The sequence below is a fragment of the Mesoplodon densirostris genome, chromosome 12 (assembly GCF_025265405.1).
Source record: "Mesoplodon densirostris isolate mMesDen1 chromosome 12, mMesDen1 primary haplotype, whole genome shotgun sequence".
In the NCBI taxonomy this organism is placed as follows: domain Eukaryota; kingdom Metazoa; phylum Chordata; class Mammalia; order Artiodactyla; family Ziphiidae; genus Mesoplodon; species Mesoplodon densirostris.
Genome location: NC_082672.1, coordinates 50,607,381 through 50,619,542, shown reverse-complemented (window position 1 = coordinate 50,619,542; position 12,162 = coordinate 50,607,381). Strand labels below are relative to the sequence as shown.

The window sequence follows — 12,162 nt, the reverse complement described above, 5'->3', positions numbered from 1 at the left end:
CTAAATTAAGAATGGTTTTGGCTACAAGTAACAATAATTGACCAACAAACAGGCATCTATTTGTCTCAGACAGCAAGAAATCTAGACATAGGGAGTTGCTGGTATTGGTCCCACAGCTCAAGAACTGGGGCTGACACCTCTGTTGTTCTCTTGGCCTTTCCTTCATGGCTCCAGCCTCTCTGCATTCAAGACTGGACAGAGGGGAAGGGGCAGGACCACTGGCATTCTGCTGTCTCGCTGGCCAGGACAGTATCCCGTGGCTACTCCTAGCTGCAAAGGAGGCTGGGAAATTGTGTATTTTGCTTTAGGCAAGAAAGGAAAATGGGGAGGGATTGGGTGTTGGGAGAGCTAACCTACAGCGTCCGCCACAGCTTTCAAATCCAATTTTAACAAACACTGTTTAATTAAATCTAGAAACAGCTGATCAGATGTACAATAATAAATTGTCAGAAAATACTGATACGAGGGTTAGGCATAAAACTCTCCACTGTCAGTAATCACACACTGTTGTTTTGGTCTTTCATTCTCTGTTGGAACCAATTCTAGTCGATGAAGAACATCTGTTCCTTCAATCAGTTGCCTATATAGGAGAAAAAAATGGAAAATTCAGTCAGTCATAAATTTTCACATTTAGCTTACATTCCTAACTTGAGTCCTATGTAGCTTAGCTAAGGCTGTTTCCTACAAGTTACATTAACATCAGTCATAAATACCTTAAGTAGCTCTAGATACGTCCACTTTGCCAGGCTCCTCCACACCTGCTCCGGGACCCCTCCAGTCTGTTACCCTCCCTGCCATCAGAGCGATCTTTTAAACATGCTAATGTGGTCTCACCTCCCCCACTTAAAACACTCCAATAATTTCCCATCATCCTTCTGATGAAGACCAAAGGTCTCTCCCGTGGCCGGCCTCCCCACTCCCCCCGAGGGTGCCTTGCAGCACGCTCCCTTGCTGTCGGCTCCAGCCAGACTGGCTCTCGGCGCTCCAGCCACCGCCCCATGTGCCCTTCCTGCCTCCGCTGTCTCCTTTGCTCTTGCCTCCCTCTGTCCCCTGGCCTGGTCACCTCCTGGCCTTCCTTCAGATCTTAGCCATCACTGCCTTGGGGGATGTTTCCCAGACACAGCCCCCCTCCCCGCCCCGCTTATGTCAAGTTCCCCCTCTCCCTTATAGGAGTGATCAGGGATAAAATTGACATTTATTTCTATGCTTCTTGGATTAATTTCTGATTCTCCCCTGAGGGCAGAGATCATGCTTTTGCTTAGTGCACAGTGCCTGGCACAGAGTGGGCACCTCATTGCCATCCACTGAATACATGAATAATAGACAGCCCAGAGCCATGCTAGTTTGGGTCTCTGTACGTGTTTGCTGGCCACAAGCCAGAACTCCCCGAGTGGAACTAGACTTCTGATGGTTCCCTCAACTGAAAAAAGGCAGCAGAGGCCAGAGAGATAGCTCTAGACATAGGACTGTGCCCTCTGCCAGTGTTTGGGTTGAAGCAGTGGTTAAGGGGAAGGTGCAATTTCCATTTCATGATCCTTTATGGGGACAGTGTCCGTGCTGACACTGACCATCTCTAGTCATTTCTTTTCTGGGGGGCTCTATTTTTGCCATCCCAATTAGAAAACGTGACACAGAGCAGGACACAAGATACGTTCTGAGGATGAAGAGCAGGGAATAAATGGACAGATTCACCTCTGTCCAAAGAGGCTGTGAAGCCTATTCTCCATATTGGTTTCACAAATACTGAATGAGCACCTACCGTGTGCACCTTTCCACTGTGACAGGTGTTAGGGCACAAAGTAAGTGAGACTCAGTTCCTATTTCAAGTTGTTCACAGTGTGCCAAAGAGGACAAAGAGGCAGTTTGATTTTGGTAGTTAGGGGGGGGTATTTCTGACCTAAGCCTTGAACAGGAGGGAGTTTGGCAGACTGAAGGAAGGCAGAACGTAACAAGACAAGCAAAGGCCCAGAGGCGGTTCTGGGAGGGATGGTACTCTGGTCTGGCTGCAGCTCAGCTGCCACGTTCAAAGCTTCCAAATCTGCATCTCTAGCCCTTGCCCAGCTTGAATACCTACTCCTGGGATTCAGGAGTTGCCACCTGCCTGTCATACAGGTATCTTCACTTGAAACATAACTTGTCCATCTTGAATTCATGGTCTTCTCTCCCATATCCTCCTTCTTGTATTCTCTACTGTGGTGAGAATACAGCAAGTGAAGCATTCTAATAAGGATGCTAACCATGTCTGGGCTTCTGGAAGCTCAGATAAACCTGCGGGTGCTCTGTGATGATAGGGAAGAGAAAGCATCTTCCACTAGAGGCAGCTCTACAGCAGGGAAGGAGGGTATCCCTGAAGGAGTTAGTTATATTTTGTCAGATTATCTAGTGCCTAATATGGTATTACTTTTCTGCTTCTCCCCTAGCGTTCTGTCAGGTCTTCTTTAAATATTTCCGCCCAGACCCAGCTGTTACTTGGAGGCTTAAGGGAAAAAAATTGAGATTATACTTAGGCTAGAGCAATAAAAGCAGTGCAGCGCCTCCCTGAGGCCAGTGTGTTGGTGATAACGAATTAGTGCGAGAGATTCCCCTAAAGATGAATCACATGGGAAAAGGCAATCACCAAAAGGAGACCAAGCACTGCTCCTCTCCACTACCATCCTGTAGGATCTGCATTGGCTTTTACTAAGGAGTTGGAGGGTACTTATTGCCTTGCCCTCTCTCCTGTATTCCCAGTGCACCCTTTACAGGGCTTGCATGTTCATGTCTCACTGTCTTACAGTTGTTGGGTTTTCGAACACACTATATAGGCTCCCCGAAGGGCGGAAGTTGTGCCATATCACTCTTGCCCCAGGACTGAGCACCGGGACTAGCACTTGTTAGGTGCCTGATAAAATGCTGGTTGAATGAATGGGTCAGAAGGCCAGCAGCAGTGAAGGCTGAAAAAAGGTGCGGGGCCAGAGGGTGGAGGACCTGGAATGCCGCTCTGAACTCTAGGCTCTACGCATCTGGGGGTGGAGGTGGTGAAGGAGTCACTAAATTTTTTAAAGTAGTCATGTTTACATTTGAGAAAGGTACCTTTTGGAAGGATATAAAGGATCACCTAAGCATATGGTTGAGGGCAAGATAATACCAGCAAGATGACAGGAAGATATTTAAAAGATTTAAGAAATTGTAAGAATTATTTGGATTTAAAAAATAATTGAAGAATGCATTTTCAAAATCAGAATATAGTTTATTAAGACCAGGGAAAATGGAGGAAAATGCATTATTTTAGCTTATGTAGCTGTTAAAATATCTCTTTCAAGAAATCTCCTTTGGATGAAAATATACTTTCTGCTTTTTCAACCTGGAAATATCACCTGCATTACACTGAAGGAATAATTGTGCTTAAATTTTTTTTAAATTGTGCTTAAAATTAACATTGGCCTGGAATTTTTTTCTGAGGATGAAGAGTCAGTAATTATCCCTGTGGAGTAGCTGGAATAATCTAATATTCAGAAAAGTTCCGACACCTTATACATCATTTCAGGAAAGACAAAGTAAGCTTCAATTTATATTCATTTCAGTAATCAAACAGATATGAAACACGGGAGTGATGAAAAGTATAGTCACCATCCATATTAGGTCCACATGCCTATAAGCATCTTGCTAATAATATTCTAGTAATTATTACCTGAGATATTTCCATATTTTAAATTGCTCAGTAAAAAAAAAAAAGTTACTTGTAGCTTGGACGATTTTCTCTCTTCACAGTGTTCATGGACAATTACATAAATGGCTTCACCTCACTTCTGCATCTAAATATATCTACATTATTAAGAACTATGGTGTTATTCATAGTTAAAAGAATTGACAATATCCTTGAGGCTGAAGATCCATAGAAGGATGGATGACGGATGGATGGATGGATGCACAGGACATTATAATGGCTGTGCCTAAATGGTTTCCATGTTTATTATAGATAGCAAGCTTCTTATGAAATACTTATTTCTGAACATGTTTGTCTACAGTATTTGTATTACTTCTGCTTTTAAATTCTATTTTTAGTTACCCGTAGACTATGTACAATACTTACCACAGCTTTTTGAACCACATTTTTACATATATGAATACTATATAGACGAACTTACAATGCACATACCCAAAAGCCACATATTTTCTGTCTAGATAGGGAGTTGCTTGTAGTGTGATGTAGAATTGTGACCCATTGCTGTGACGGCCTTTGTTGACCATTCCAAGAACTCCCCTTTTATTATGAGGAATTGAGAAGTTTTCATCTAGAAAAGACAATATGCAATAGGTCACTAAAATATTTCTATTTTCTTGATTGATAGTAATACATAAAGTACAAACAATGCTTGGTAACAAGGGTTCTCAATCATATTTAGCAATATATTCCAAATTATAAATATTCTATTTGTTTTATTTTACTTTCACTCAACTGGGCTGTTAAAAAAGAGAAGCTGGAAAGTCTTAGACCTATTTGAGCACTTACCTTTAGTTTATCATTAATACAGCTAAAAACAAGTGTGCTAAGAAAATAGATAATGTAAAAGGAAGAACTTGAAATTAATAATATAAAAGGAAGCACATACCTTTTTTTAGGAATAAAAGTCAGCAAACATTCTTGTATTGTTCTGGCAGTAATATTTTATCCAAACTATCAATGTGAAATTAAAAATGGCTCCTTGGAGAAACCTTTCACAGACAGACCCTTCCCCTCACAGCATCTTCTGCAGACCTTTATTATAGTCTTTAAAACACTTTATGTAATTGTTTACAGGCTGTTTCATGTCTGTGAAGGCAGGGGCTTTATCTCATCATCGCTTTACCCCCAGGGCCCCCTAGCACATTACTTGGCACATGTGTGGCCTTAAATATTGATGATGAAAATAAGTTAATTTATGCTTATTTTTAGTAATCTTTAAACAAATTTTAATCGCAAACCTTATATGGGTTGACCAAGATTTTGTGGAAAGTGATTTTTTTAGTGTAAGATTAATAAGTAAAAAGAATTATATGGTGATTATCGGGCCACCATTTTCAGGAAGAACCATTTCCAGCATGAAATAAGATTTGCCTCCAAACTCAAAAACACAGAAGGAAGTAATAGAAGAGAAATTCAGTAAAAGTTTTCATTCAATAACTTTATCAAGTTCTGGGAATAATTGAGAGATATGAATATTAACTGTCAAGATTTTCTTAAACTGCAATTGCTGACTATTCTCATTTTAAGTTTCAAAGCTAAGACAACAAAGCAATTAAGCCATATCTATGGTGGTTACTTTTAGCTTGTTAAACTGAACATTGAATAAAGGACCTCTGAAATTTATGAAATGAAAATAAAGTATTTTTTTGCAAATATATCTTTATAATTACATTGATACTCCATATTCATTTCAGTGGAATAGAGAATAGCCCATTAATTTCACAGAAAATCACATGGCATAGAAATCTGCCCAAGCAGAGATTCAGAGAGTTTTAACAAAATGGTATTTGTCATTGCTCTTAGATATTATGATCAATTTTTCTTAAATTCTGAAAGTAATTGGAAAGAAAATTTATAGAGTTGTAACATTTTTACCAAAGATTCTGTGATTATGGGAGAACTTTGAAAGCATTAAGCGTGTAACTTTGTTTGAAATAGAAATTAGAATTCACCTGCTGAAGAAAATCAGTTTCTGAATTTATTTAATATAAAACTCATTCTGATGTTTATAATGAAAGCAACCACTACTTTCTCAAGTTTGGGGAAACTGCCTGTATTCTCTCTGGTAAGGGAATAAGCAGACAATATGGGACATTTCTATATAATTTTCTGAAGACAATAATGTCAAGTAGAAATTGGACTTGAATCCTGCAACATCAATTTTTTAAACCTACTGCCCTAATTTTACCAGCATACTTAAATAATAATAGCTATTCACTAATTATTTATTGTTATATAAAAGTAAATTGCGGGCTTCCCTGGTGGCGCAGTGGTTGAGAGTCCGCCTGCCGATTCAGGGGACGCGGGTTCGTGCCCTGGTCCGGGAGGATCCCACGTGCCGCGGAGCGGCTGGGCCCGTGAGCCATGGCCGCTGAGCCTGGGCGTCCGGAGCCTGTGCTCTGCAACGGGAGAGGCTACAGCAGTGAGAGGCCCGCGTACCGCAAAAAAAAAAAAAAAAAAAAAAAAAGTAAATTGCGTGTGCTACCTAGCATTTTTAAACTGCTGCTTTAATGAAATATTTTATTTTTTATATTTTTAATTGAAGTATAGTTAACTTACAGTATTATATTAGTTTCAGGTGTACAGCATAGTGATTCAGTATTTTTACAGATTATAGTCCATTAAAAGTTATTAGAAGATAATGGCTATAATTCTCTGTGCTATATAAGATATCCTTGTTGTTTTTCTGTTTTATACATAGGGGTATGTATCTCTTCATCTGATATCCCTACCTTGCCCTTCCCCCCTTCCCTCTCCCCTCTGGTAACCACTAGTTTGTTTTCTATATCTGTGAGTCTGTCTCTGTTTTGTTATATACTTTCATTTGTATTATTTTTTAGATTCTACATATAAGTGATAACATACAATATTTATCTTTCTTTGACTTATTTCACTAAGCATAATATTCTCTCAGTCCATTCACATTGCTACAAATGGCAGTATTTCATTCTTCTTTATGGCCGAGTAATATCCCATTGTATATATATATACCACATCTTCTTTACCCATTTATCTGTTGATGGACACTTAGGGTGCTTCCATAGCTTGGCTACTGTAAGTAGTGCTGCTTTGAACATTGGGGTGCATGTATCTTTTCGAATTAGTGTTCTTGTGTTTTCTGGATATATACCCAGGAGTGGAATTGCTGGATCATACTGTAGTTCTACTTTTAGTTTTTTGAGGAACCTCCATACTGTTTTCCATAGTGGCTACACCAACTGCATTCCCACCAGTAGTGTACAAGGTTCTTTTTCTCCACATCCTCTCCAACATTTGATATTTGTAGACTTTCTGATAATGGCCATTCTGACTGGTGTGAAGTGATACCCTCAGTGTAGTTTTGATTTGCATTTCTCTAATAATTAGTGATGTTGAGCATCTTTTCACCTGCCTGTTGGCCATCTGTATGTCTTCTTTGGAAAAGTGTCTATTCCAGGTCTTCTACCCATTTGATAGGGTTGTTTTCTTTTCTTTTCTTTTCTTTGATATGGAGTTGTATGAGCTGTTTACATGTTTTGGAGATATTAACCCCATCGGTCATATCATTTGCAAATATTTTATCCCATTCAGTAGGTTGTCTCTTTGTTTTGCAGATGTCTTCCTTAGCTGTGCAAAAGCTTTTAAGTTTAATTAGGCTATTTGTTTATTTTTGCTTTAATTTCTTTTGCCTTAAGAAACAAAGATGCAAAGCAATCTACAGATTTATTGCACTCCTTACCAAAATACCCATGACATTTTTCACAGAACTAGAACAAATAATCCTAAAATTCATATGGAACCACAAAATACCCCAAATTGCCAAAGCAACCTTGGAAAAAAAAGAACAAAGCTGGAGGTACCACCCTCCCAGACTTCAAAATATACTACAAAACTACAGTAATCAAAACAGCATGGCACTGGCACAAAAACAGACACATAGATCAATGGATCAGAATAAAGAGCCCAGAAATAAATCCATGCACCCATGGTCAATTAATCTATGACAAAGGAGGCAAGAATATACAATGGAGAGGAGACAGTCTCTTCAATAAGCTGGGAAAATTGGACAGCTACATGTAAAACAATGAGATTAGAACATGCCCTCACACTGTATACAAAAATAAACTCAAAATGGATTAAAGACCTAAATGTAAATCCTGAAACCATAAAACTCCTAGATGAGAACATAGGCAGAACACTCTTTGACATTGAAATATTTATTTTAAAACATGTTGATTGTGTACATGACATTAGGAATAAATAGCCAAGGGTTTATCAGTACTTGAATGGATAGATTATTCGGGTATATTCATAATATTAAACAGTAGTGAAAATAAGAGAATTCCAGCTATAGACGACATGGATGAATCTCATAGGCAGTGATGAATGAAAGAAATAAGACACAAAGAATGCCTGCCATATGAGTCCATTTATATAAAGTCCAAAAATAGTCAATAACTCTGTTATTTAGGGATCCATACACAAGTGTTTAACAAGAAAAGCAAGGAAAAAGTCAGGTTAGTGGTTACCTCTAATAGGGAGATGGAGTTATTATTGAGGATGGACAAATGGGGTGCTTCTGGCATGCTGGCAGTTTTTCTTTCTTGACAAAGATGGTAATATGGGGGAGTTGCTTTATAATTTTTTTAAAAGTTTTTTTAAAAATATATTTAAAAAAATATTTTTATTTATGTATTTACTTGGCTGCTCCTGGTCTCAGTTGCAGCATGTGAACTCTTAGTTGCAGCATGTGGGATCTAGTTCCCTGACCAGGGATCGAATCCAGGCCCCCTGCATTGGGAGCGTGGAGTCTTAGCCACTGGACCACCAGGGAAGTCCCTATAATTATTTTTAAATTGTACATATGCAGTTTCTCTATATAAGATAAATCTCACAATTTAAAAAAATGAATAGCCCTTAAATGGCTACCCAGACCACATTATCTTCAGTTCTTATTTCTACAAAAAAATACTTTTGCATAACTTAGTTGCGTTATTGAATATTGACAGTGCATCAGGCTGTCTGCTTTTTATTAACGTTCACTTTTCATTTAAAGACAAGGAGGGACTTCCCTGGTGGCACAGTGGTTAAGAATCCACCTGCCAATTCAGGGGACACCATTTCAAGCCCTGGTCTAGAAAGATCCCACATGCCGCAGAAAAGCTAAACCCATGGGCCACAACTACTGAGCCCAGACTCTGGAGCCTGTGAGCCACAGCTACTGAAGCCCATGCTCCTAGAGCCTGTGTTCCGCAACAAGGGAAGCCACCGCAATAAGAAGCCCGTGCACCACAACAAAGAATAGACCCCTCTCGCTACAGCTAGAGAAAGCCCATGCAACAAACACCCAACACAGCCAAAAATAAATAAATAATTAAATTTATTTAAAAAAATAAAGGAGATCTAGGAATTAGACAAATGGATTTTAAGTGCTGTATCTGTGAATTAGGGCACATGCAAATGTTAAGAAACTTCTACTTAATGTAACAAGGATAATACTGTATTTAAAAAATATATTCCTTTTTTTCTTCTTCTTTTCATATAATAAACGTTTTCTCTAGGCAGCTTAAGCCATGAAGTCACCAATCCTTTGAGAGTGGAAAGGATTAGGGATATTATAAAAGGAATACAAGGTGGTGGCGGGGGGGAAAGGGTTGATATTCAGCTTCTAACTTCAAAACAGGATTTGGGAAGAGAAAAAAAGTTGTGATTCAAAATAAAGCAGGGCTTCCCTGGTGGCGCAGTGGTTAAGAATCTGCCTGCCAATGCAGGGGACACGGGTTTGAGCCCTGGCCCGGGAAGATCCCACGTGCTGTTGAGCAACTAAGCCCGTGCACCACAACTACTGAGCCTGCACTCAAGAGCCCGTGAGCCACAACTACTGAGCCCGTGTACCACAACGACAGAAGCCCACGTGCCTAGAGCCTGTGCTGAACAACAAGGGAAGCCACTGCAATGAGAAGCCCGTGCACCACAAGGAAGAGTAGCCCCTGCTCGCCACGACTAGAGAAAGCCCGTGCACAGCAATGAAGACCCAGCGCAGCCAAAAATAAATAAATTAATTAAAAAATAAATAAATAAAGCAAAACAGACTTTCCTCAAGTTAAAAAAAAAAGATTAAACAATTTACAAAACAATCAACTAATTGAATTATATATATATTTCATTCTTTTAAATTCACTGTGTTAAGCTTAATAAAAGTGATTTTGTGGTTGTGATTGTTTTTAACAAGCCCTGGGTTTTAATTCTGCATTTCATGGAAATACAGTCCAATGAGAGCATGTGGAGGTAGGTCTGGCTGTCAACAACGTATTAACATTCCATGTGGAGGTGGGGGTGGTGAGTATAAATGGAGGAGGGAAACCCATGCTTTAGCTGTACTGAGTACTGGCCCTGTGCTCTTTCAGCCACTCATTTCTCCTTCTGGAGCATCTCTCCTTTTCACTTGATTGTGTGAAGTGAAACAGACAAACTGAGGAATCAGAGCTTCCCTAAACCCACCGGGCTCCCTGGGCACCAGAGGAGCCAGGCATCCAGCTGGAGACTGAATCCCCATAGTATCTAAGGATGGGAGCAAAGGGGAATGGACGGAGGCACAGGGATGTCCAAAGGGGCAAGTGAAGAAATGAGCCAAGAAATCAGTCTCCTACTGGACAGAAGACCCAAGTTCTGCCCAGAATTGCACCTCCAAGCAGAGTTTGGGTGATCTGATAATGGCCATGGGGTGGAGAGGTATGGTAGACTCTCATCAGGGATTAAGGATGCCAGGAAAGCTGCCCAAACGTCCTTTCCTTGTCTGCAACGTCTTATTTTCAGACCCAGCTCAGAGCTGCTCTGGGTGCCACCCCCAGCTCTCCCAGGCAGCTATTCTTTCCTTTTTCATACAGCACTGGGTTCTTCCTCTGTAATGGCGATGGGCACCGTGCCTGTACTTTATCTGTTTAAATGTCTGTGCAAAAACACTAAAATCCTGGAGTGTGGAAACTTGGTCACATCATCTTTGTTTTCTAAGGTCCTAGTACCATGTCAGCACCTAACTAAGAGTTTAAAGTTCTATGAATAAATAAATGAGTGGTGTCACTTGAATGATTTCATTTGATAAAGCTGTCTCCACATGAATTTAGAAGGAAAACTAGCTTTTATTTTTCTCTTTTCTTTTGGCCATTGATTATTATTTTTTAAACCTTTTCATTGTGTTAAAATATAGACACTGGGGCTTCCCTGGTGGCGCAGTGGTTGGGGGTCCGCCTGCCGATGCTGGGGACGCGGGTTCATGCCCCGGTCCGGGGGGATCCCGCATGCCGCGGGGCGGCTGGGCCCGTGAGCCATGGCCGCTGGGCCTGCGCGTCCGGAGCCTGTGCTCCGCAACGGGAGAGGCTGCAACAGTGAGCGGCCCGCGTACCGCAAAAAAAAAAAAAGTATATATATCTATATAGATATAGATATATATAGAGAGAGAGAGACACACACACAAAAAGCCATGGAACACTATAGTTAGAATTATTGTTAAAGTTATTATAAGGCAAATACCCTTTTAACCACCATTCAGACCAAGAAAAAGAACTTTGCCAGCCTTCCCTCCACAGGTTCTACCTCTATCCCTTTTTTTTACACGTTATCTGTTAATGAACCTAAGCTATTTCACCTCTAGAATTTCTCCCAGGCCAGAGTTTGCCAACTGCACACACGGTGCAGTTCAACAGGTTTCTCTGTTCCCTGTCCTGTGGGTTCTGTGCTAATACTTGTGTTGAAGATGCAGATTGTTTCACCTTGATGGATATATTAGGGAGGGAATGACTTGAGCATGATGAATCTCACCCCTGCTTTAATGCACTTCCCTCCAGGAGAACCACCAGGCGAATGAATGCAGGAAACTGCCTCTGCTGAACTGAGCTAGCTACCCAGGAACACACACACCTCAGATGTGACCAGCCACGTCCGTCACCACGTATGAGCTGCGTCCACCCACATCTGGAGTTCCAGCTTCCCTCTGGCTGCAGAGAAGGCTCCTTCCGCCACCTCAGGATCACTCACAAGCTGCAGCTCTTCCCCTGCCGCCTCCACAGATGTCAAGGAGTTTTCAGGGTAAAGTGCCTTATTTATTATTGGTACTGATGTATTTCTTGACCACATAATATATATGAAACTGTGTTACTGTTTTTATTAGGTTATTATTTATTAATGTGTCACCGAGGAAGTTTTTTTTACCTCAGTTTTGCCGTAAGTCCTGTGGTTTTCATTTCATGATTTTACATAGCACAGAGATTTTTAAGAACACGTTGTAGCAGAACTGATTGCATTTCTCGCAGATTGGAAGCTAGGTCCAACAGCTTCATCAGACGCTTGTTCTATCCCTTTGGTAGTGTGTCCTGTCAACAGAAGGCTCATACTGTCTGTCTCTGTTTTTGTGAAGTTAGCAGATGCTGATGCAGCAAATGCCTACATCCATTATTTCCCTGGAGGCAGCAAAATGGTGA

At 40.6% G+C, this 12,162-nt stretch overlaps 1 protein-coding gene across 2 annotated transcripts in view; it reads right to left on the bottom strand.

Moving 5' to 3' along the window:
- Window positions 1–445: 445 nt before the first annotated feature.
- The window catches only part of PPIL6 (peptidylprolyl isomerase like 6), a 36,061-nt gene continuing 24,344 nt past the window's right edge, over window positions 446–12,162 (bottom strand). Inside the window, exons 7-8 of one of the 2 annotated variants that reach the window (XM_060114915.1) lie at window positions 4,139–4,274; window positions 446–580 (exon numbers count right to left, since the gene is read on the bottom strand). In XM_060114915.1, the coding sequence (XP_059970898.1) occupies window positions 469–580; window positions 4,139–4,274 (248 nt within the window). In that variant the 3' untranslated portion in view covers window positions 446–468. Of the gene's footprint in view, window positions 581–4,127; window positions 4,275–12,162 lie in introns of both variants that reach the window. The other variant, XM_060114916.1, reaches the window with a different exon arrangement.